A 25,739-nucleotide genomic window follows, 5' to 3' on the forward strand; every position below is an offset into this window, starting at 1 on the left:
TTCACTTTTGTTGACGAACTTACTCCAGCTATAAATATGAGTCGTGCAATCACTTCTTTCACGGTGATTTATTCACCAGACACAAGCGTAACGTGCAGGCGTCTCTGTCACCCTCGCCTCTTGTCACACATCGCTTACCCGCTTCCTCCAGTCGTCCCAGTTGAAGTTGGACACTCGCTCCAGCTCCTTCAGATGAGCGAGACGCTCGTGCAGGCGTCTCTGTCGCTCCCACGCCAGCAGCCACACGGTGCGCCACTTGTCCCAGAGGGTCTTCACGCGGGGCGAACGGAATTCTGGCTCGGCGCCTTTGCTGTTGTTTGGGAAGAGAAGTTGGGTTAGGTGATGAAGCTGTGTAACAGTTGTTCAGATTGCCCCCATTGATCTGGATCAATCATCATTGGTAATGATCATTACTGGTAATGGGGGAAATCTGAACAGCAATTAATATATGTATTTATATCTGCATTACTGTCTATAGGTTAAAAAAATTATAGGTATAGGCTTTAATTGATAAATTACGTGGGTAGTAGAAGTACTTAGATATTTAAAGTATTAGTTTATTCAATTTATTTAACAAGTTCTGTAGGTAGGTACCTACTTAGAAAACTATAGTCGGTTATAATGTTTGATATCAAAGGCAGGAACTATGGCAAAGATTAATGACAACAAAAAACATACGAGAAGGGGAAAAACTCAACAATTAATGTAAAAAGCAATAAAATGGCAACTGCACAAATGACATAAATCACACACACATAGAAAACAAATGCATGTTCCTAAGTTGATGCTGCGATGGCAACCCCAAATATATTTATGAAAAAAAAATTGCATGTAAAGCTAGCACGGATATCGAAAAGCAAAATTATGGAATGCATACAGTCATACCTAAGTACATAAATGTCTAAATACTTGTATTGAGATCTAATAATGTTTAGTGTAAATAATGAATCATCATCTAACTACACAATTTAATTAAAGATACAGTAGTAATTGTAGTAACCTGTGGTTATGTACATGTACAGACATTTAGTTAAGTTTGATTCTTTCGTGTAAGTAAGTAACCTTTCTTTTCTCCTTGTTTAGTTTATAGTTTCAGTACCTACATATTTTTTATGGGTGGAATATGTGTACCTATCTAATGTCCCTATTCTTAGACTGCATGTCTATGGTCTCCATTTGTGTAGTCTATGGTCTCTATTTGTGTAGTCTATGGAGTGTGGAAACTCTGACCGCTTATCGCTGCGTCTTTGGGTAGCAATTTCAAACTGTGTGGTCTTCTTTCCCTACAGACTTTATGGCGTCTATGACGGTGTTCAAACTGTGTACTGTTTGTGTCTATGGTCCTCTGTGTCTATCTATGGTCTCCCTCCTTCTCTATGGTTCCGTTATCTCACCTGCCGCGCGGCGGGAAGCGTGGTCCGTAGTGAGGCAGGCCTCGGTCCGGCGTCTCCCGGCCCGGGCTCAGGCGGCTAAACACACGAGCGGTATGTCAGAGTGGTCGAGTTATAGATGATGTACCGACCGCTCCAAGTCAGAGTGGTCGAGTTATAGATGATGTACCGACCCGGTTAGATGTTGATGTGGTTTGGTTTAGTGGCGTTAGTACGAGAGTGATCTGGATTTAGATAACTACTTTGGAATGTTACATTTTACTTTGAGCTAGTTTTAGTTTACATTTTAGGTAGGTATTTAAAAAAGATTAGAAGATCAGGTTGATAGATCACCTTAGCACTCAGAATACTCTTAAGTGTGGAAGATCATTCTTGTATTTTTCACCAGAAAATTAGTTTTAGTTTGTGACACGGCGTAGGTGGTGGTTAGTAAGCTCTTCATCGTTGTCTTCTACGGTTTTAGATAAGGTTAGCGTTGTCTATGGCCTAGTGATACCAGTGTTAAAAATTCAGTGGTTGTTAGTATTTCGTGTGAAAATTTTGTGTTTCAGTGTGTGTTAGTTTTACGTGTAAAAGCTTAGTTTTATTGAGTTGATTAAGTATATGAATAGGTAGGTCTTTGTCACTATTGTCTGGATTGAAGTAGGCACCTTCTTATAATATTCGTTGTAGGTACTATAGTATTTTTTAGACGAACAAACTTTTAATGGAAACCTATTTTGTGAAAATTACAAGCTACTCTAAAGTCAAAATACTTGAAATAAATTACCTATGAAAGTACAGTCCGTACCGTCTGCTCAGAAACAATAAAAGCAGCATAAAAATCAAATTAACATTCAAAGCTGAACTTGAAATTTACATTCAGCATTCACATGCAAACACCTAAAAACTTCGGCACTCAAAATTCATTTCCAAAGCACTAAAAGCGTATTAAAAAAAACTAATAAAGAAAAAAAGTGACATCAAACCTTCCTCTCCTAGAGCGTGAGTGTATCCGAGACCTTCCGGTGAAAGCGCACATAGAGTGAGACAGAAAGCACACAAACACAGAGTTAGAGCGAGACAAAGCTATGTCACACTGGTTCGTGGTCAAAGAACGAAGAATTTAGACTTGAATTAATCTTAAATTTACTAAATAAGGAAATAAAATATAAAGTGACTTCGTCCTTTGACCACGATTTAATAAAACATTAGGGTGAAACGTTGTATGTAAAATGAAGTTAATTTGTAAAGGTTTGGATAAAAAATAATTATGTGTTTAGTAGTTAATTTATAATGATAATGAAATGAGTTATTCAATCCCAATAGTTAAAATAGTTAAAGTTTTAAAAAACTATATCGATAGATCGAAGTAAAGAGCAACTTGCCCAATTATTTAACATTTAAATATGAATAAATTATATTAAAAAACTGATTGGTTCAATGATTTTAATTAAGCACTCCAGCAATATGTTTTAACTACCTGGGTATACAAACGAACAAAGACGTTTAAGAATTTGATAAAACATGAGTTTGAGGTAAATAGGTATTCCGTAAAAACATATTGCCAAAGGGACCAAGAAATCAACTTTAACATGGACATAAAAAACGCACATAAAAAGCAAAAACCCACCTGTAACGCCGGGTCCCGTAGTAATCAGGCGACGCTGACCTCTCCCTATTGAGGTCATGTTGAGAGCCACGGCTGAACATTTTCCACGATGGCAACACAGACACACCATGCAATGACGTCACAAAATGGCGGATGACAGCGCGGTGAGAAACAAATGAAAAAAAAGAAACATAACATTCGAAATTAGAATGAGGCTCGAACCGAAATGAGGATGAAATAAAAAGTATTGCTGCGGTTTGAAATGAAGGAGATTGCATATGGCATTAACAAAAGAGGTTAAATTAAATTGTTTTGTTCCTGTATATCCAGTTTGGAGGTTTAATACGTACCCAGGCACTCCCTTGGTGGCTGTTTTGGCGGAAACCTTCCTTGGTGTTGATTCGCGTCCTACGCTTTGACTCTTGACCTGTCAGACATTTAATATTGTTAGTTGAATTCCTATTACCTACCCTAAGAAATTATGAGATATGGCCTGACAAGTCACATTATTGTGATGAAAAAAAGTTTAAGTATATTTCAATATTTCATTTAGGGCACATTTTCAACTGATTTATGGGCTTTTTATCTATGGCGCTTTACGTACCGCCAGCACAAAAATCATCCTTTAAAACCCTCAAAACAAACCCTACATTCGTACCTGGTAAGCCTTGCAGACTCGGTCCACCTCGGTCTGTCGCTTCTGCGTGTGTTCCATCAGCTCCTTGTGGTCCTCTATGAGTCCTTCTAGAAGGTCTATCGACTCTGGCAGAGGCTCCGACTCCAGGGCTGTTGGGGTAGTAAGGGTTGATAAGTAATTCAATATTAAATAAAGAAAGGGGACATATTTTGGTCATACAAATGCAGTACATCGACGAGACTGCGGGTGGTAACCCTCTGGTGTATAACCTGCACTCTGGTCCGCGGCACGGGTCCGTTATTGACGTCGATAAGTCGATAAACTCGTTTAATACGCGTTTCGCTAAACAGAAAGAAAGAAAAGAAAGAAAGAAAACACAGCTTACATTATACAAATCCCGATGTAGTTACATCTATAACGGCCCGCGCGAATTTTGTCATTCTGATTTCATTTTCGGGCTTAGATATATACTGCACACGTAGGTTTCGGCTTAGTATGCCCTTTTTGCAACACCCTGTATACTCACACAGCAGCGTGTGCTCGAGCCCGTGCAGCCACTGCAGCAGCTGCTCCAGCACCTGGTCCAGGTCGCGGAGGCTCTCCATGTGAGCCTCGAGCTTACTGCTGCGCTGTTGTGCCCATTGCCACACCTGGAGGTGGGAATAATATGGTAAAGTTATGGGAGTTGACCAATGAGGAGATATTTGGTACCTCCTTAATATAGGGGCAGAACGGAAAAATAAGAGGTTTGTATTTTAGGTGATTAACACCAAAAAAACTAAAATACTAAACCTTGATTCACAAAAAGGTTTAAAACTAAAAAAAAGTGTTAGCCCCTATATTACCAAGGGAAGGTAGAGTATTAATAGGTGCGACGTGATGTTGATTGTTCGCTAAATAACAATCAGTCGTGAATTAGTTATGAAAAATATTAAAATACCTACATAGAGAATATAGGAATACCTGTCCTGCTGAAACTCTTCTGATAATTCGCAGAACAGGGGTTAATGACACTAAAACCTTTCTCTTCATTGCGAAATCGGTAGTCGATATTTCAGACATATTTTATTAACCAGACGGAATTCAATAACATAAATATATTTTAAAAAACTAACACAAAGTAGGAAATGCGACAAACAAATGATAATAATATTTGGGCAATGCATTTGATAAATAAAATCTGCTTTAATCTCTAGATAGAACTAAAGATAAGTATTTTTCTACATTATAGATACTGATTATCAAAAGATACCTATTAAAGCAGTATCACCTGCCGATAAATAATGTTTTGAATGCCATGATTTCCAATTCTACTAACAACCACTCACAATAATCCTTTCTCAATGATTTATAGATCAAAACAAACCAGGCACATAAATGTGACCCGTATATTGAAGGCAGTAAGACTCACCTCATCCCAACGGCTCTGTATGATGGTGATCCAGTGTTTGATGACAGTCACCGCGTCGGGATGCGCCTTGCTCAAAATGGACTGAGCTAGCGCGATCGTTTCATCCTGGAGGAGAGAATAACAACATTAAAATATGTACAAAAGTACGAATATAAAGGAAATATTTTGGCTATCCATTCTTCTTTATTATGTCTAGGCAAAGAGGTTTAACATGGTATTGTGATATGAAACAGTTTAGTTTAACTACCGGCTTTGCCCCTCTAATCTAAAACCGGGGAGTCTTATGGGGCAATTTTAACCGTCTAGGGACCCCATTAGCCACGTCTCCTAACCTCCAAGTTCCAAATACCACCGCTAGATGGCAGTAAACCAACATACGCGTCTTACATCGCTATCTACATACCTTGTCACTCTTCTTGAGCTCCAGTTCCCTCAGGAACCTGGTGTGGTCATCCAGCTGGGCTCGCGCCTCCAGCCCGCCCTCGGGCAGCTGTCCCGAGAATCTTACCCACATCTCCTAGCCACCACATTCCAAATAATACCGCTAGATGGCAGTAACCCGTAAAAAGTCAAAATCTACCACTACATGGCAGTAAACCGTAGAAGTTTTAACAAGCTACATATTTTTTTATTTACCTTGTCACTCTTCTTGAGCTCCAGTTCCCTCAGGAACCTGGTGTGGTCATCCAACTGGGCTCGCGCCTCCAGCCCGCCCTCGGGCAGTTGTCCCGAGAACCGAAGCCGGGTCTCCGCGTCCGACAGCCATTCGAGCAGCATGTTGACGGATTTGTGGAGTTTTTCCGCCTGTTGGGGGAGGAAGGTGGTTAGTTATGTGGTTGGAATAGTAATACAGCAATACTAGGTACTGCTTAGTTAGGTAAAGATATCTGATTTATAGGGCAATTTTTTTTCATGCTGAAATTAAAATATGGCTCATTAAAAGAAATGTTTTCAGATATTTGCTATCACTTTGCCTTCTAATCAAATTTCTAAGCATTACCCAACTTGTCTATTTGACAATAGCAGATATGAAATGTATGTGGTATTCGACATCCATATGCATTTGCCGCCATTCGTGGCCATCTTGCATGAACCGAACTATACCGATGATTCGTGATCATCTCATTTCATGAGCCAAACTTTACAGATAATTCGTGGTCATCTTCCACTAACCGACCTAAGTATACCACAGACAAACACATCACATACCTCCTTCAAAGCGCCCTCCAATCGCACGGCCTTCTTCTCGCTGAGGCCCACGACGGCGTCCCACGCCCGCTGCAGCTCGCCGCATTGTTCGCGGATCTTCACTGCGTCTTCGCGGGGTAGCTGTGAGTGGGAATGAGAGGGTTTTAGTAAGGTTTAAAAAAACCGTTTACTCATTTTCAAACAAAACCTATACATTTATGCATAACACCCCAAACAATACAATTAAGTTTCTTGATATGGCAAGTTTTAACACTGATATTATGGTTGAAAGTTAACACGAGTTTGGATTGAATAATTGAATCGTTAAAGAAAGTTGGCATTATGAGGTGCAGAGGATTGTAATAACTTTCAAATCTCCTTTATTTCGTCTTTGTTTATGTGACGAATCTTTCTAAGACAGTAAGCGAGTTTACATGAATTTAACCATTAATAACGTACCGTAGCTTCGAGTTCCTTGCCGGTCTTCATAACGGACTCCATCTGTTGTTCGCGGGAGTGCAGGTCTTCTTCGAACGCCTGAAACAAATACGTAGCATTGTAATTTATTCCGAAAGCTTTCTTAGCTCATATTGGTTAGACGCGGGTGGAATTGGGATAAACCGCGCGACGCCATTGGTGTACGTTATGCCGCTCGAACGCTATTCGTCTATTGCCGTAACGACGCGCTACGAATCGTCTCTTAACGTGCTAAAAGCGCAGATGAAAGCCATTTTATTTTCTCCACATGATATGATGATACATAACCTATAATCATGTATGTAAACTATTGTATACTTGCTCTGTTTCTTACCTCGAATTTAGCCATAAATAATAAACCTACATACCTTATGAACATCAATAAGCTGTAGCACAGTGTCCAAGTCGCCATGGACTGCGGTATCGGCCTCCAGTGCTGCCCTCTGTCGCTGCAGCCACTGCATCAGCGCCGACATGGCGTCTTTAAGCTGGCCGGAGTATAGTAGCGCCTCTTCTAGTTTGCGTTGTCTGTTGAGGGAGAATGGATGTGAGTTAAGGTTGACGCCCTGTTTCACAATGTCTGGATAATGGCTACCTTTCGGATAAAAACTAATGGACAACATTTCATTTTCTTTACCCTATATTTTTATTAGCTATTCGGAAAGGTTATAAAAAATTAGAGGACCCGTATTTTTTTATTTTGTATATACATGATTTTTTGCATGTTATTTTTAACTTTAAAGTTAATTATTTTAAAACCGGAAGTGACATCACATATTAGGCTCAATTTTTATTTTTGTCTATTGCCTTAGTCTCGAAAAAAAACATAAATGACACTGACAAGTGACATTTAAACTTTGTTTACATGCCAACCAACAAATGGGTCATTTTCAAATGACATTGATATTTCTGATAATACAAAGTAGGTACTTATCATGTAAAAAAATAAGCAGAAGCATTTTTTCAGCTATGTAGGCGGTGGCATGCTCTCGGACATATTAAATAGAGGTCATTTCTTAATAAGTACTAACCATTTTATATGATAAATTAAAAAAATAGTCAGAAAGTGTCAGAACAGAATTTATGAAAATGACCCAAATAAACAACAACGACTCGATAAAACGTCAACGTCAATCAAAAATGAAAGTGACAGTTACTTTGTTTTTAAATCTAATAGGCTTTGATCATCAAAATGCATCGCACCTGATGCATGATGTCATGAGCACTTTTTTACTATTTTATGATTTTCTCGAAAATGATACATCCAAAAAATACAAAAACATTTTTTTTGTGGCCTTGAGAGCTAAATCTCGAAATGGTTTTCGATTTATAGCAGCTTTAGTTTTTTGAAATGTTGTCCATTATAGACAGAATTCATTTTTTATACGTGCGAGTAATTCACTTAATAAAATTTATAGCGATTCAGAGTTTGATCCATTCAGTAAGAAACATAGTAATGTTAATAGATACCTAACAGTTGCTTTTGTGAAAAAAAATAATTTAAGTCAGTCTAAGCTTAAGACAGTCTACCTAATTATCTTATCTAGTTTTAGTTAACTTAGTTGTTTTTATTAAGGCTGTCACTAAAGCTGGAAGAAAATCAGAATCTGTCAAATCTAGTGAGGGGGGGTTGAGGTATGCGGGGCGTTCTACGGACAATGACATGAAATTTTAACATAGTACTCGAAAACATAAAAGTGAAGACATGCCACTTTGTTAAAAATATACTAAGTAAGTAATATTGTTTTGTGATACGAAAATATTTATTTTTATTTGAAAGTATTTTTAATATTTAATAATTAATTATATATAAAGTCGTACCCGTGCCGATATTTATACAGGTTGTTGCAAAAAGGGTTTAATACTATGCCGAAACCTACGTGTGCAGCATGTTATTGATGTTATTTCTAAGCCAGGAAATGAAATCAGAATGTAAAAAAATCGCGAAAATATTATCAGAGTTTAATAGTTCAGGGTGTTGTATTAAACTCTGCCCCCGTGTAATAAAAAAAGTATAGTTAGCCGAAAGGGCGTTACTCAGGCGTCACTCTGAAAAACTTTTATCCTACGTAATTTTTTATATTCATGAAAAAAACGCTTCTTCATATAATTTTTTTTTGGTCACGTGACCTTTTAGTTAGACGACCTGTTTTTTTTTTGGTGTTTCAAAAGCAGAACAGTAGTTTGCAGAACTCTGCATATACAGGGTGTCACAAAAGGTTACGTAGCTGGCAAAGGGATATGGGGAGGTCACCAGAAAAATAATAACATGTAAGTACCCCCGCAAGGGAGTACATTAGTACAAGGCGAGAGTGTGTATTTTTTTTTTTAAAGTACTTATGTGTATTTGGTAATGATAGAAATAATATTTTTGTTTCTTAAAAACCAAAAAATTTACACCTTGCTGCGCTCTTTTGCTCACTGTAAGTACACCTACAAATATTGCTGTATTAAAAAAAACGGTTTTGTTATAACGATTATAAAAAAAAAGTTATTTTCATGTCAAGGAGTCATTTACCTAATTACGATTTCACTCAACAGCAGGTGAACTGAAAAAATAAGTTCTAGTTCTATCATCACTTTAGATCGCAAACATTGTAACTCCACTTTTCTTGGCGAAAAGTACTCTTTGGTGTCAATAGAAACGTTTTTTGAATTCACATGTTTTCCTCTTTATTCGAAAAAAAAAAAACTGTATTCCGCATTTTACCATTTGTTTTCCTCTAAACCCCAAACCGTGATTTTTAAACAAGAAAACTTAGTAATTATACCCTTTATTCTCATATACAACGTGCGATGTAGGCGAACGTGAACGAAAACTATGCAATAAGCCTTTGTTTTTATTACTACTTTAGTAAATTACAATAACATACTCAACAATGTTAATTTTTTTTTGCAATGTTATGTTGTTAAATTAAGATCTAATATTTTATTAACATGAAGTTACTTTCAACTTTTTTTTGCATCTATGCGTCGAATCACAGCATGACGGCTGCTGCAGCTTCCTGCTGTCCTGTCCTCCAACCAATCCCACCAGTACTGCAGGTTGCGTCGAATACGAGCCATTCTCTTCGACTTGACAAGACAGGTGCTCCCGGAAGGATCATAGATCGCACGGAACCCGTACCGTATAGAGGCAACGGACTCCTTTGCAACAGCCCCCCAGATTCGGAAGTAGCCCATGCACTGCATGGCGAGCACAGCTGCAGCAATTTTTTCGTACTGAATCATTGGGATGTCATCCCCGAAGGAGGCTCTCAGCCTACCTCACGACCTGTGTGACATTAGAAAAATGCACTGTGCTAACGCCGTTTGCGAGCTTGATTTGCAGGACCGCGTTGTATGCCAAGTTCCACAGCAGAGGGGTCCAAGACCTACCGCTGTGGAACTCCGCAACTGAACTTCTTCAGTGAAAACAAACCCTCTCTTTTCGCATCCTTAATGTACTTGTTAGACACGTATGACCTCTGTCAATTTTCTGCAGATAAGAAGACAAGTGATGGTATACAAGAGCCGCCCTAAAGGTTCGCCCTCTAGGGGATAGAGTTGAACGCGGTTACTATTTTTAAGCAAACAGCCAGCGCAACAACTCGCCCGTGGTTCTTATCCTGCTCCGACAGTGAACGAACGCAAAGTATTGTACCCACTATTCGAATCCGCATTTCGGATGCCAAACTGACTGTCCGAAAGGTCGAAACCGTACCACCACAGAGGTATGACTCGTTCGAAGAGCTTATCAGGCTCTTACAGCAATCAGATGTGTCGGTACACTGAAAGATAATCTACAGGCCTGCTTTATTTATTTAGGAGCACTAATGGCCTCCTTTCAGTCATTGAGTCACTGGCACTCAGGCTGCGGTTGAACAGGAAGATAGACTGTCTAAACAAATCATTTTTAGGCTAGTTAAAAAAAACTTTAGGTGGGTAGTATGCCAACTAGAACTACAAATAAAACAGTATTTTTGTCTCCTCTAAAATTTGGTCACGAGGAGTTACGATGATTACGATCTAAGGTGACGCTGACGATATTTTATACAAGGTATTTAAAAAAGGGTATAAAGCTTAGCCAAAAGTGGATTTAGGTGCTATTCTGATCCACTTTTCTTCTACAATTTTGAAAATTCACGTAACAAAACCCTTTTACATATAGAAACTTATTCGATCACGTGACTTTTTACTATAGAGACCGAATTTATTTTTCAAGAATTTCCAAAACTTGGAGAACAAAAGTTGTTCAGAATAACCCCTGAGTCAAACCCTTTCGGCACAGTATACCCTTTTTGCAACATCCTGTATAGGTCATATCAGGTTTATAAAAGACCTGGGCCTGTAGAGTGAGACTCGGCATGGGGAGTCATAATTTATAGATCTTTTAGGTTGCAGTGGCGAATGGGCACTGGTAGCCCTGCCCTTTTCTATAACTATAACTATAGGTAATTTTATGGCAATTTAAAAATGGTATAACATTTATCTATTTGAAAAAATCATTAAAAATATACATTACCTATAACCCTAATTAAAAAAAATAAATTCAGCCCTTACTTTAAACTTATAACACCCCTCTATTTCCTTCAGGGGTTAAAAAACCTGTGTATTTAATATTTTCTTATGAGTTTTTTTTTTAAAACTAGGCTCTTACATAGTTGTACATAATATTATGCGGTATTTTATTCCACTTGTAACGCATAAAATTCATAGTTACAGTAAACATTTCATTTTTTTCATGGCGAGATACAGTCGCACTTAACCGCTTTTTTGCAAAGCTTGTTAAATAGATTTAAAAAATTATGTAAATTTTAGATCTTCAATTTTTAAAAATATTTACTTATTTTTAACAACCTGTAGTGTACAGACTACCACATCTTAAAATATATATATTTTTAATTAACTACGGTTTTTGGTTTCAAATAAAACAAATTATGAACTTACTTTTCAACACCCTGTATATTGTGTAGCTTACCTACCATACACAACCGTTAAAATAAAATAAATTACCCCTCAGAATATAAACAGGCTCGCGCTTTGGCATACTGCATTGACCGTATAGTTCTTATTCGGAGAATCTAATAAGTGTCATTATGTGCAATGTTTACCTTTATCTATGCATCTGTAACTCTATAGTAAAAAATGTAAACAAATCGAAAAGGCGAAATGTTTTCTAAGAATTTTCGGCTTTTCTGCATCTAAAATGATTAGAAAATTAACTTTCCATAGCAAATGCATATGTATTATAATACTTGTAGTCATAATTTGTTGATTTAATCAGTTTTTGTGAAATATTTGATAAAAAATAAAATGGCGTGGGTATCGCTCCTAACAGGCCGCCACCAGGGCGACGACTGAAGAAATCTGAAATCTGTCACGGTGTCATCATTTTTAAACCGGAATTTATTAGTTTTTTGCAAAAAAAGTTGACTTCTGGTCCATTAAATCCAACTCTTTAAGGTAACTTTGTTAAGAATTTAATTACCTACACATACATATAAGATTCCATGAAAATGGGCCCTCTGATTTCGAGGGTTTTTTCATAATAAGTCAAAAAATGGCAAAAGACATGGTGTGTTTGCAATTTTTTTTAACATACTTATTATAATCCTGCACCAATTTATAAGCAACTAACATGTTCAGTATACCCTCTGCTACAAAATAAATTTTTATCAATGTGATAGAAGCCACCGTTTTTCCAATCTAATCAAGTATATAAAGCCGACTTTAGCATTTTAGCTTTAGGGATCCCCTTAAGTAAAGATATTAGTGTTTTGGTATTAGTGTGTGTTACAGCTGGTGTCGTGTAACGCCTAGGTATAATAACTAAGGATTGAGTTCTGGAACCGGTCTCAGCGCTGAATAGCGAAGAGATGGGTTCTAGAATTCAATCCTTACCATTGGAACCATATGTGGGAACTTGTAATTGGCTAGTAGCTGTTTACCTGATATGTTCATATTGTGTTGTAGCTGTAAGTTTTCCAAATATTATAAAATAAAATAAAAATAAAATAAAAAACATGCTGATGTTTATGACAGTGACAGCATGTCTTTTATCCCACAGGCAGCCATTAACCAGACATAGTGAAAAAGGCACTGAGTGTAATATGTGCTATCATAGATTTAGTGTACAAAATGGCGCGTATTATAGTTTGATAGAAAAGTAGTATGGCCGGTTTTGTTGGGGCAGAATAGAAGTTTCATACATCAGCGATAAACACACCAGTTCAGGTTTCTTTAGCTCCATTTGAATTCATCCAGACATTTGAAACACCAAGATGTCTGTCACCCATATTGCAGGCTCCACCTATTTTGGGTTAGGATAGCCGATTTTGAGTTGTCTCCAAATATTATGACTAAACCCTTCTATCCTTCTACCACTTTCTTTAACCCCTCACCTGTCAACAGCCTTAGCACAGACAGACGCCCACTTGCTCTTCAGATCCGTGAGCATGTTCTTCAGCGTGACCTCGTCTGTCTTGGGCGCCTTGTCCTTGAGCGTCTTGCCTGTCTTCATAGTCTGGTCGTAAAGGGGTTGTTTACCCGCCAGAGCCTTTTGGAACTCCTTGTGTTTGTTCAACCTGTTGGGGAGGGATTTCATTAGTGAAAGTTACATACGAAAGCGAGTCAACCGCTTTTCGCTGTACATTTGTACTCATGTGATAGTTCGCGAGACATGTCATTGTTCTATTTTGAATGAGAACAATGCATTTAGGGTACATATCAAGAATCTAGATGTGCAGATTTCCCCACGATGCTTTCCTTCATCTGCTAAGAGCGATGGTCTACATTGTAGGTACTTAATTCCAAAGAACGCATTGGTGCATGTCAGCGCCGGGATTCGAACCGGATTCCGGACTACGAGTTTGATAACGAGCTAACGAGTTGCTGAAAATGAAATAAGTAATAAAACCGTAGTTAAATAAAGTTCATACCTCTGTTTGATCTTGTCGGGGTCGTTGACACTCGGCTCGGCGTTGAGCTGGTCCAGCTGCTTCTCCGTGTCCGACAGCCAGCCCATGATGTTGTTCCTGGGAGAAATGAGGACTTTATTACCAGGGAAGAGAATGGTATTTTGCGTGGCGGTTACAGACAACGCGGTAAGTTTTAAATGTTTTTAATTGATCTGTCAAGTCAGGTACTTATGTTTAAAACTTTTACGTTTATTGGAGTACGTTACGTTACTTGAATTATGTTACTTTAAAGTTTTAAACCTTGGTTTTACACAACTAGTGTTTGTGGTAAGATACACAAATACCGACACAAAAGTTCAGACTAATTTGGAGTACGTATTACAAAGTGCATTGGCAAATACCCTTGTATAACAAAAAAATTGACAAAAGAATAATCTATTTACTCTTAGCTTACCCAACCTAGACAAAAGACAGGTTAACGTGTACATATACCTAAGTGTTTCTATATTATTATAAAAAATAAATACCAAAATGCCCACTCACCACATGTCATTAAACTCCTTAGCCTCCTTGAACCCATGATCTAACGCCCGCGTCCTTTCAGCAGCCTTCGACACCACCCTCTCCCATCTATGCTGGACTGACACCAGCAGGTTCTTGATGAGGATCACGTCTTGCTTCTGGCTGAAGTACTTGAGGTGAGTGCCCTTCTTGTCCAGGTGTAGCATGGTCTCCCGGTGTGTGGAGACCTCCTTTTGGAAGGTCTTGTGCTCCTCGATTTGGGCTGTGGGTGAGAAGTTAGCGGTAAATTTTCAGCGCAGAGTAGTAGAAATAGTGTAGACACATCAATATTATAGATAGGTAGGAAAAACAAGAATACAAAACACTCCTCCTTCTTTCAACAAATTTGTTGAAAATAATTTTAATTTATTTATGACATCTTCTCGTCTCGGTTTGTAGTAAAATATTCTTGTGGCAGACGACTGTTTGCCTGTGGTGAAGTATTAGGTAGCCAGTCAGAATAACATCAGTTATCTGACTGCCCAGGGTGCGCCGAACGTATTTAAAGTACAGTTAATACCTACGTCACTTCGTGTACCCCATCCAGCATTGAAGGTAAGATACAACCGTTTAAAAAAGTTTCAACCTAATAATTTCATGCCTAAAACAGTCAAAGCTCAATAGTTATCTTGTCCTCTAGTACTACTAAAAACATTTTCACAACTCACTAAGCAGCGTCTCCATGACCCTGGACACGGGCTTGGCCCCCAGCAGGGTCTCCTCGGCCCGGGTCAGCCAGTCCACGAAGGGTCTCTTAGAATAACCCTCTCGTGCAATGCTATTGCTAAACCAATTTTCACAACTCACTGAGCAACGTCTCCATGACCCTGGACACGGGCTTGGCCCCCAGCAGCGTCTCCTCGGCGCGGGTCAGCCAGTCCACGAAGGCCTGCAGAGCCGCGTGGAACTCCGTCGCTTCTTTGAGGGCTATCTCCAGCTTTATCTTCTTGTCTGACGCCCTGTGGGGTTGAGTGGCAAGTTGTGATATAGAGAGGTAATAGTAATTAGTTGGTGAAAGTATACATAACGGGTGTTGTCAAAGTGGTATACTAAGCCTAAAGGGCATGACTCAGGGGGTCATTGTAAACAACTTTTGTTTTACCACTTTCGCAACATTCTGTATCATACAAACATGATAAAGGCTATGTGTGCTTGGGCAAAATGACACTATTCCAACGGTATAAACTATTGTATTAAATATGGTTTGGGTCAAATTGAATCGTTTTGGTGGACTCTTATTTGCTGTGTCTGTTCGTCTATAATGAGGCAAAAATATGAATTATTATATTTTCACACTCAAAACATAGGTAGTTACATGTATTTGGAATGTCATATTTACCCAGATGAATTTCAAACAGCGAAATACGCACAGTGCTAAACTCAAAATAGCTGCATTCATCACTCGCCACTCGCCACCAACACCCACTATCCCATACCTGACAGTAACATTATCCCATCTAGTCTTCAGCGTCTTCAAGTTGTGATGCAGCTGCGATCCGGCGCTCGGCCGTTCCTGGCGCTTCAGGTACTCCTGGCCTTGTTGTAGAACCGCCTCGACCTTGGGACGGTTGGCTTCGATCTCGTTGTAGACTTCCTGTTAGGGGGGAAGGGAAATTGAGTTTTCAAAGCTGGTTTTTATTTTTCGGATCGAGTGCCAAATTTCTTGCAGGAAGATGACTCTTGTTATTGCATTATAATATGTCATTTGCCGGTCGATGAATTGGCTATTCTGGAGAGCCAGCTGATAGTGGTTGGATATAAAAATCTGAGTATATTATGATGCTGTATGAATAATTTCCATATAATTCCCACACGTTTCGAAGCTGGCAAGCTGGAACTACCATAGACAGCTAGCCTTTAAAAAGGCCTTTATCTTGCAATAAACGTTTACAGGCTAATGATGGCAATGATGATGACAGCTGCTCAGTGCTCAGTAGCTGTCTCGGGGAGTCCCCCGATGGGCTTAGAGGCGGCCAAAATGACACTCTAGCGTCACAACAAACTAACGACAGAGAGCTAAAAGTGACCACTGGCTTTAATGGCTGATGATGAAGTGGTTAACATCATCAGACCGTAAGCGTCTCTCATCAGAAGCGCGGTAACACACTGTCGTCAGCCTTCCTCATAAAGCCACTACTGGCCACCTGTATATTGTCTTACGTCAACGGTCCAGTGGACCGGAGGGCGTCCCACGCCTACATACCATGAATCTCTCCAACTGTTCCGTGGCGGTCTCGGGAAGTCCCCCGACGGGCTTGGAGGCGGCGATGACGCCGTCCACCTCGCTCAGCCACGACAGCAGGTCCAGGATCTCCGCGTTGAAGCTGTGTGGATGAGGGGATGATTAGTGGGGTAATTAAATTGTATAGAAAATTATGAACTGTGGAGGAGAAAGCTTAATGAAAAGAATACGCCACAGCGTTGGGTGTCCTCATAGAAGTAATAAACATTACACTTTTATTTTATTAGTAACACAGTATGGGTCTACTTAACGTTTGGAATTTAGGCTTTCAATAAAGTAGGTAAGTAAGCCTTTTGATATCAATTCAGCTATCTAGTCGTTTAGCTAGAAGGACATAATAAGAAAAATATTTCTGCATTCTTGTACGGTCGACTTCATAAATACTTCGCAATACACTTTTGTACAATGTCAAAATCAAAATTGAGAAACCTACAATACTTCTTTGGCGGTTTGTGCGGCACATTATATTTGCACACCATTACTGTACACTAATAATCAAGTTTCTACCTGAGTGGTCCAAAGTTGCGGAGTTTGCCCAGCAGTGGGACACAAATAAGGCTATTAAAAAAACACTACTACTCACATCTGAGCCTCTCTCAGCGCGTCTTCGAGCTCAGACTGCCGGTCGCGAGCCTTCTGCTGCAGCTCGCGCCACTTCCTGTTCAGGGTGGCGAGTTTGTCCGCTGTCTCGCTGGCTTCGTCTGTGAATAGGGTTAGGGTTTAGGTGGAAAGATAGATAAAAGGTTTATTTGTTCTACTTAAAAAAACACAGATACATAACACAAACATAACTGCAGTTCACTTCAATTTTTAGAAGGCGAATGAGGGTGTTGATGCAGACCAAAGTGGCGAAGTAAAGTTTAATCTATTTCCATAATTTTCACAAAATCAACAAAAACTTTGTTTGCAAACCGCCCCGGCGCCGCACCGCCACCGCAACGCACCGTGTGCTCTTGCCCTTACGGTGACGGAAAACATCGTGAGGAAACCTGCACATATAGATTCTAGATGTGTACTCTAAGTGCATTGTACTCATTCAAAAACGGCGATACGACTCGCGATCACGTGAGTACAAATGTACAGCGAAAAGTGGGTGACTTGCGAGTCACCTCTGACACCCCTTCGGGGATTACAGTCGTGAGCATATGTATAATTAGTTCGTACCGTCGCCCTGCTGCACAATAGAGGCGCCGGCGTCGTTGAGCGTGTCTACGCTGGCCTGGTGTCACTGCTAGTGGAGATAGAGCTAGCGAAGATAGAGCTAGTGGAGATAGACGACCGAATGGCGTAGTGGTTAGTGACCCTGACTACTGAGCCGAAGGTCCCGGGTTCGATTCCCGGCTGGGGCAGATATTTGTTCTCGGGTCTTGGGTGTTGATATTTATATTTAGTATATATCTATCTATCTATGTATTTGTGTAGATATATCAGCTGTCCGACACCCATAACACAGGTTCTGTCTAGCTTGGGGTCGGATGGCCGTGTGTGAGATGTCCCCACATATTATTATTATAATTATAATTTGTTAGTACCATCTCCCTGCTGCACAATAGAGGCGCCGGCGTCGTTGAGCGTGTCAACGCTGGCCTGGTGTCACTGCTACTGGAGATAGATCCTACTGGAGATATGATCTGGAGGACAGACGGCCTACTGGATATAGGACCATCTGGAGATAGAGCAGCCAGTCATAATGATAGCCGACCTACGATAGTAGATGGCACCTGAAGAAGAAGAAGAAGGAGATAGAGCCTAATGGACATTAGTTCCTACCATCTCCCTGCTGCACAATGGAGGCGCCGGCGTCGTTGAGCGTGTCCACGCTGGCCTGGTGCGCCGCGATGTCGTTCACCAGCACCTTCAGCTTGGCCAGCTCCACCTCCAGGATCTGAGGGTCTCCGGCCACCTGGGGAGGGGAAGTGAGGGTTAATTAAATGGGTTTAAGTACAATTACAGAGAGTTCCACTGTGAACAAAATAGTGGCCGTCGTATTAACATACTCCGATAGCTGATTGATTCATAGCTTCGATGAAATTAATCAGCTATCGAATTATTGTAATTAAGTACCTATTTATACATAAAACTTTACTTTTTCTGAAATATTTTTTTTAACATAAAACGACTAAACATGACTGAAGAAAGTGTAAAAGATTTTGTTGTTGTAAATGTAAAGTGTACTTAGGGTACAAACAATAATAATGATACTCACTGGTTTCAAAGTATCCAAAGTCTCCGAGGTGTTGTGTATCCACGTCAGCAACTCCTGTAGAGCGTGTTGCAACTGGCCGAGGCGGAGTAGAGCCTTCTCCAGTTGTTGCTGCCTTTCCACCATGCCCCTGGGGAAGAAGATTAATTAATTATGAGAAAGTGTTGATTGCTAGAAAAACTTGAATCAAGAAGTTTTATTCATTCAAGAAATGGTCTTAAAAGTCGTTCTTCTTCATATGTTGGTGACAAACACCAGAGGAAGATTATTAGGGTTTGTCATTGTGAATGGATTGGCCAGTCTGCATTAGCGACAGTGACTGATCTTATTCCTCTTATTGTTATGTAAGTTGAATTGGCAGTAAAATTATTTCAATAACTGCCTGCGTGAAAGGCAATTATGCAGAAGTGGAGCCTATACCTACAGGGTAGAATTTCCTCAAAGAATTTCTCGATCTAGACAAATCCGTACCCTAAATTCTACCCTAGTTCTACAGGGTAAAAAACATAAAATGCTACTATGTACAAACCTGAGCAACGTAGACCACCTCGCATTAACCTCAGTCAGCGGTTGTTTGATGGCGGCGGCCTGTTCCGAGGAGGTGCGTTCCGTCAGCTCCTGCGCTTGTCTGTGGAGGTATGTGGGGGTTAGTGATGTGGAGGTGGGGGGAGATTTGGGGGATTGAAGTGGAGGGAGTGATAGACGGTCAAAGAAATTTATAGAGTGTTGCAAAAGTAGTATAGTACAGACAGATGGAGCAGAGAAATCTGACCCCTCTCAGAAACATTGTTACTATGAGAGGGGGGTCAGGTTTCTCTGTCGCTGACCGTACCTGAACCAAATAGTTTTTTTTACAAACTGGAATAAACCTTTCGGCTTAGTAAGAGTATACCATTTATACATAACTCTGTATAATAATCAATAATCGTCGCATTCTATCACAGAAAATGTCATTTTTTTAAAATATAACGCATTTTTCACACTCATTATGTATTATTTACATTTTAAATCAGCTATTTGAAAATAGCATGCTTGTTATTATTGCTACAATATTTCACACGACATTGCTGCTATAAGCATTAGTTTAATAATATATCTTATTCTTCTAAAATATCAGACGATTTGCGCTAAACAAAAGCTGAAAACTCTTAAACACTACGGTATAATGTCTTGCCTCATTAATCCCCTGATTTTCATCCACGGATAAAGGTTGCATAGGAAAACACATACAAAATATATTAGTAGGTGTAGGTAGGAAAACACATGTCGATATTCAGGGAAAAACATTGTTAGAATCGGGGGAAATACTGAAATTTCATGAAAAAAACCGGCCAAGTGCGAGTCGGGCTCGCGCACAAAGGGTTCCGTAGCAGCAAATATAATATTACAGTTAAATCAACCTATCTCAAAAACTATAAGAGATACTTTGATCAAACCAAAAATCGTTGAAAGAGTTAATTAGCATGCATCACCTCTATTTTTTTTAGAATTTTATACCCCGTAGTTATAAAAATAGAGGGGGGGGGGACATACTTTTTACGACTTTGAGAGCTGATATCTCAAAAACCGTTCACTTTAAGAAAAATGTTTTTTAGAAAACTTTATATCATTTTAAAAGACCTTTCCATTGATACCCCACACGGGTATGTACATCGAAAAAAAAAATTTCATCCCTCAGTTACATGTATGGGGGGCCCCACCCCCAATTCTTTTTTTTACTATTTAGTGTCATATTTTTGTAGCGGTTCATACAACACATATTCCCATCAAATTTCATCACTGTAGTACTTATAGTTTCCGAGTAAATCGGCTGTGACAGACGGACAGACGGACAGACGGACAGACGGACAGACGGACATGACGAAACTATAAGGGTTCTGTTTTTGCCATTTTGGCTACGGAACCCTAAAAAGGACAGAGTGTTGTGTCGCTCCTTGGGAAATAATGTTACTACACTACAGACTGTCGACTATAATACACTTATCCCTTCAATATCTGGATAACCTTTTAAGTATTTTATATGCCAGCTTTGCAATAGCGACATGTCATCTATGCTATGATATTTGCGCGCTTTACGGCAACAATCTTAATCTATTCTGCTGTAAATGCTGTATTTTTCTATTAAACACTCAATAAACACCTACAAACAACACACACCTACACCATTTTCTTTTATCCACATTCAAACCAAAAATATTGGTTATGTGGGAATTGTACTGTATTTTTAATAGAATAAATAAACCCAACACATACCTGTTCAAAGCCTCAACCTTGACCATATGCGGGTCTACATCCTGCTTGAAGGCGGCTAGCTGCGAGATCTGTCTCTTCACGGCGTCGATGTCACCGCCTAGCGGACCCATGCGGGAGAACCGGTCTTCAGCCTTGTCGAGGAATTGTTGCAGGTTCTGTGGAGATGGGGAGATGTTTGAGTGAACGATTGAGAGGATGAATTAATGTAATAAGTAGAAAAATTACTGATTTTACTTTGAATGCTGGTCCATCTGCTTGGTCGCTCAGTTTAGCTTAAACAAAAGAATGCGATGCGACGTAGCATTGTCTTCTCCTTCATACAGTTTTTAAGGGCTCATACGTAATCCGCATCAATAAAGAAACGCATCGAAAATGACAGGCAAAACATTAGTAGTACAGAAAAGTAACGTATGATTTTGTTCTGCTTACGTTTTATAAATAGATTCGTTATTTGACGTCACGTATGGCTCAAAGCCATATCTTCCTATTTACAAACGATGCACCTATGTACCATGTAATTTAAACATACCTGCAAAGTGTCATGGAACTCCATAGCTTTCTCCATGGCATCTATCAGGTTCTCTTCCCTTCTAGCGTACAGTGCCGTGATGTTGTCCCAGGCTGAGTCTAGGTCTTCGATGTGCTTCTTGACCTCAGGTTTGTCCGGCTCTCCGCATAGGGACATGAGGGTTGACCCGGTCTTGCGGACTTTCTCCACCTGAAGGGGGTTAGATTTACAGGTTTAATGGGTAATGTACTTGATTGTGGTAAAATTTTAATTAATGTTTAGGTCCAATAGTGAATATTAGGATTCTTATTCATTTATAACTGATAAGTCTTCACTTCATCATGTAAAATACCTCTACACTTTAGTTTTAATTTAATAAATCTGTTGAAGACACCAATTTATTCTCCAGTAAACAAAAAAATCACAAAAAGTATTTTTTCTGAAATACCAAAAGTACCAGGCCAACATACAACCAAAAGAGTCTCACCTCTGGCTTAGTATGGTCGATCTCATGCCTGATCTCCTGCAGCGCCAGCTGTTGGGCCTGGATAGCCCTGGGCTGGGCTGCCGGCGGCATCTGAGACGACAGAGTGTCTTCCAGAGCACTTAAGGTCGCCATGACGGCGTTCAGTTGCTGCCAGAACTTCTTGGCAACTTCTAGAGTGCTGTCCAAAGACGCACCACGATCTTTTGTGGCCTTTTGGACGTCGTCCCATAGTCTGTAGGAAGAAATATAGTGTTTAGTTTGTGCAATTATGTTAACGAAGGTTCAGTACCAAAGTAAATAAATAAAACAGTGAGTCAAGGAAAAGTCTAACTTAAAGTTGTGTTACATTTGGATGAGTAGGTACCAAGGCATCATAATGCTCAGAGAAGTAACTTATGAAATATTTTATGGCAGATATCTGCATCCCCACCAAACCAATTAAAATTAGCCAGCCCTGAAATACCGGCATCATAGGCATCATAGCCTAGCCAGCAAGTAATACCATTGTCAAACCCCAAAAGTACCAGGCGCCTATAACTCCCCAACAACTTACTTATGCAGTTTGTCCAGCTTGTTCCGGATATCCCTGACGGCCGGGTCACTCTTGTTGGCCTTGCTGATGACGTCAGAGGCGGCGCGTTGAACCGCGTTGTATGCGTCGGTCCTCTTCTCTAGGTCGTCTACTAGAGCGTTGTTCTCTTCGATTTGGTCCCTGGAGGAAAGAGGTTACTTTAGGTTGGGTTGGGAAATGGGTGGCATAAAAAATGTCTTATCGCTTGCTCTGGATGAAGCACATTTTTTGGATCCGCACTAACAACATTTAATAAGCATATGCATATGCAGTTCAAAGCTGAATATAAAGACTATTTATTGGTAAACTACCGCTCATTAGCCTGTTGAAGGTACCGTAGTGTGAAAGTGAATAAACAAGAAAAAGGCCTGCAATGTGTGGACTGTGGAAATAATATTATTATGATGCACGTTTGGACGTGTGGACCAATGATGAACTTATTTTGGCCTCGCTACTTTGGAAATGGTTGGTTAGAGTGATCCAAGGGCATATCCAAAATCGTCGTATACAGCTACATGGCAATTTCTTCATTTCAAAACAGGCAGAGAAACCTGACCCCACTCTGAAGCATTGTTACTATGAGAGGGGGGGTCAGGTTTCTCTGCCCCTGACCGTACTACTAAGCACAAAACTCACTGTATCTTGGGCGGATGCGCGATGACTTGATGCATGTCCGAGAACTGCGACGACTCTTGTAGGGGGCAGAGAATCCTGACCCCCCTCAGAAGCATTGTTACTATGAGAGGGGGGTTCTGGTTTTTTTGCCCCTGACCGTACTACTAAGCACAAAATTCACTGTATCTTTCCAGCTTGTCCGAGAACTGCGACGACTCCTGTAGGGGGCAGAGAAACCTGACCCCACTCAGAACTTATTACTATGAGAGGGCTGTCAGGTTTCTCTGCCCCTGACCGTACTACTTAGCACAAAACTCACTGTATCTTGGGCGGATGGGCGGACGCGGGCTCGGCGGCGGCCAGCTGGTCCGCGACGCCGCCCAGCGCGCGCAGCATGCCCTCCAGCTTGTCCGAGAACTGCGACGACTCCTGTAGGGCTAGCACGGGGCGCTATTAAGACGTGACAAAAGTTCTCCGCCGCGCTCGCTCTTGAGGCTGCGCGATGTGAGCGCGCGCGATGCAAAACTTTTGTCACGTCTTAAATGCGCCCCGTACTAGACCTTCTGTAGGGGGCCGAGAAACCTGACCCCCCTCAGAAGCATTGTTACTATGAGAGGCGGGTCAGGTTTCTCTGCCCCTGACCGTACTATTAAGCATAAGCGTCAATTCACACGTACCACAACCACACCACGTCGCAGCGACATAATGTGGTCAAGCTGTGGTTACGTGTGAATAGTGTGACAGCGGCTTTTTGCAGTTGCGTTGTGGCAGCGACAAAATGTCGATGTGGTTGCGTTGTCGCTGTCATTGCGATGTGGTAACCACGTCGTCGTGTGCAGTTAATACGGAGAACAGGTTGCCGCGGTGCCGCCGCCGCGTGGCGGCGTTGCCGTTGCGATGTGGTTGCGTTGTGGTTGCGATGTGTTTGCGATGTGGTCGTATTACATAGGTGGTCGATATCAACGGCAAAATGTGGCACGTGTGAATTGGATTATTCCTTGTCAATACAAAATATACGCCCGACCACACGGCGTGGTTATGGTACGTCTGAATTGACCCTAAAACTTACTGTATCTTGGGCGGATGGGCGGACGCGGGCTCGGCGGCGGCCAGCTGGTCCGCGGCGCCGCCCAGCGCGCGCAGCATGCCCTCCAGCTTGTCCGAGAACTGCGACGACTCTTGTAGCGCCTGTGGGGAAGGGGATAATGTTAATTAATAGGGAATAACTTGTTAGACATAGAAAATGGATGCTATGTGTTGCAGAGCATATTGGAATTGATTATATCCTCAGTATAAGTAAAACATATACATATTGAGATTTCAATATAAAAAATTGTGTAAGGAACAATATTGGTCCAAGTATGCTACCCCGTGGGACTCCATATTTACATACTTGTGGCTGATGATGTATTGTTACCAGATTTGTATGCGCTATAAGACTCTATTAGTTTATGTTGTATATTATGTGTATTGAAGTAGATAAGCAACAATACTGGTCCAAGTATGCTACCCTGAGGGACCCCCCATCCTTTTACAAAGACACTCCCACATATTGCTTCTTATCCTCACCTGTTCCAACTCCAACTGCCGCTGCCTGAGCTCAGCCTTCAGCGCGTTGTATCTGTCCAGGTCCGTCTCCACGATGTCCTGGATCTTGTTGGCGTCTTCATCACCACAGAGTCTGGCTAGGGCCTCGCCTGTCTTCACTAGCTTGTCCAGGATCGGCTTGTGGCCGGCGATCGATTGTTGCAGCATCTGAGGGGTTAATGGTAGAAAGTTTAGCTTGTGGTATGTGATATCGATCTACAAATTTAGGTTACAGTAGGGGATAATGTTTGAGGCAATGTCAGATAGAGATAACTTTTATGACACCGCTAGAATTATTCCATAGGAGGACGTAATTGTCTTTTTATTTGAATAAACGTTACTTTTAATCAATTTCAGAATACATATATCTGAAAAACAAAGAATAAATTGGAATAATCTACTTTTATACCAAACTAATCACAAAAACTTCGGATCAAAACATAACTAGCCCCATCTGTAGCACACAAACAGTAATAGTACGGTGGCCTGCGCCTAAAAGTATACAGGTGGAGTTTTTAAAATAGCGATCCCTGATGATGAAGGGACCAGCTACATCTGTTATAAATCCGGGGACGTGTTGTGTGTGATGTGTGTAGCAGTGGTGTTTATGTGGATGTGCTTGAGCAGCATGTGAGCTTGAGATCGCTATTTTAAAAACTCCACCTGTATACTTTTAGGCGCAGGCCACCGTACATTACCTCGTTTTTGTCCTGCTGGTGTGCGATCTGTTCGGGTCGAAGCGCCGGCATCGACAGCATCTGGATCTGCTTCTCCATGTCGTCGAACCAGGACGATAGGCTGTGGGGGAGGAAATAAGGATATTAGATGAATTACTGTATTTATGGTGAGGATAGCCGATCGATGGTCATAATAAATATGTTGATTAGCAGTTGCATGTCCGATGCGGATGTGGCTATCTACCTTCGACATTGATGACCAAGGAACGCATTGGAACTTTAACGCAGGGTTACAAATTTCGCGTTCAAACATAATTTGAACTTGTGATTTGAAGTGTTTTACATAATAATTTACGATGTTTTACATAATATTTTACATTATGTAGGATTGGTATTTGAACTCATCAGATCAGTCCTACACTGTATCTAAATTCTCTGCAG

The 25,739-nt window shown here is 40.6% G+C and overlaps 1 protein-coding gene across 1 annotated transcript in view; it reads right to left on the reverse strand.

The window, feature by feature from the left end:
- Nucleotides 1–25,739, reverse strand: part of LOC105395838 — a 171,569-nt gene that overhangs the window by 13,578 nt on the left and 132,252 nt on the right. Inside the window, exons 72-100 of the mRNA XM_048628073.1 lie at nucleotides 25,320–25,419; nucleotides 24,604–24,789; nucleotides 24,104–24,222; nucleotides 22,402–22,560; nucleotides 21,849–22,080; nucleotides 21,383–21,571; nucleotides 20,854–21,008; nucleotides 19,775–19,786; nucleotides 19,130–19,228; nucleotides 18,604–18,730; nucleotides 18,168–18,300; nucleotides 16,981–17,098; nucleotides 16,359–16,479; nucleotides 15,592–15,749; nucleotides 14,963–15,114; nucleotides 14,138–14,378; nucleotides 13,616–13,711; nucleotides 13,079–13,261; nucleotides 7,064–7,223; nucleotides 6,678–6,755; nucleotides 6,240–6,359; nucleotides 5,667–5,834; nucleotides 5,031–5,135; nucleotides 4,146–4,269; nucleotides 3,641–3,768; nucleotides 3,333–3,409; nucleotides 3,004–3,075; nucleotides 1,395–1,469; nucleotides 139–310 (exon numbers count right to left, since the gene is read on the reverse strand). Of these exons, the coding sequence (XP_048484030.1) occupies nucleotides 139–310; nucleotides 1,395–1,469; nucleotides 3,004–3,075; nucleotides 3,333–3,409; nucleotides 3,641–3,768; nucleotides 4,146–4,269; nucleotides 5,031–5,135; nucleotides 5,667–5,834; nucleotides 6,240–6,359; nucleotides 6,678–6,755; nucleotides 7,064–7,223; nucleotides 13,079–13,261; nucleotides 13,616–13,711; nucleotides 14,138–14,378; nucleotides 14,963–15,114; nucleotides 15,592–15,749; nucleotides 16,359–16,479; nucleotides 16,981–17,098; nucleotides 18,168–18,300; nucleotides 18,604–18,730; nucleotides 19,130–19,228; nucleotides 19,775–19,786; nucleotides 20,854–21,008; nucleotides 21,383–21,571; nucleotides 21,849–22,080; nucleotides 22,402–22,560; nucleotides 24,104–24,222; nucleotides 24,604–24,789; nucleotides 25,320–25,419 (3,859 nt within the window). The remainder of the gene's footprint in view (nucleotides 1–138; nucleotides 311–1,394; nucleotides 1,470–3,003; nucleotides 3,076–3,332; nucleotides 3,410–3,640; nucleotides 3,769–4,145; nucleotides 4,270–5,030; nucleotides 5,136–5,666; nucleotides 5,835–6,239; nucleotides 6,360–6,677; nucleotides 6,756–7,063; nucleotides 7,224–13,078; nucleotides 13,262–13,615; nucleotides 13,712–14,137; nucleotides 14,379–14,962; nucleotides 15,115–15,591; nucleotides 15,750–16,358; nucleotides 16,480–16,980; nucleotides 17,099–18,167; nucleotides 18,301–18,603; nucleotides 18,731–19,129; nucleotides 19,229–19,774; nucleotides 19,787–20,853; nucleotides 21,009–21,382; nucleotides 21,572–21,848; nucleotides 22,081–22,401; nucleotides 22,561–24,103; nucleotides 24,223–24,603; nucleotides 24,790–25,319; nucleotides 25,420–25,739) is intronic.

This window comes from Plutella xylostella, chromosome 20 (genome assembly GCF_932276165.1).
Source record: "Plutella xylostella chromosome 20, ilPluXylo3.1, whole genome shotgun sequence".
Classification (NCBI taxonomy): Eukaryota; Metazoa; Arthropoda; class Insecta; order Lepidoptera; family Plutellidae; genus Plutella; species Plutella xylostella.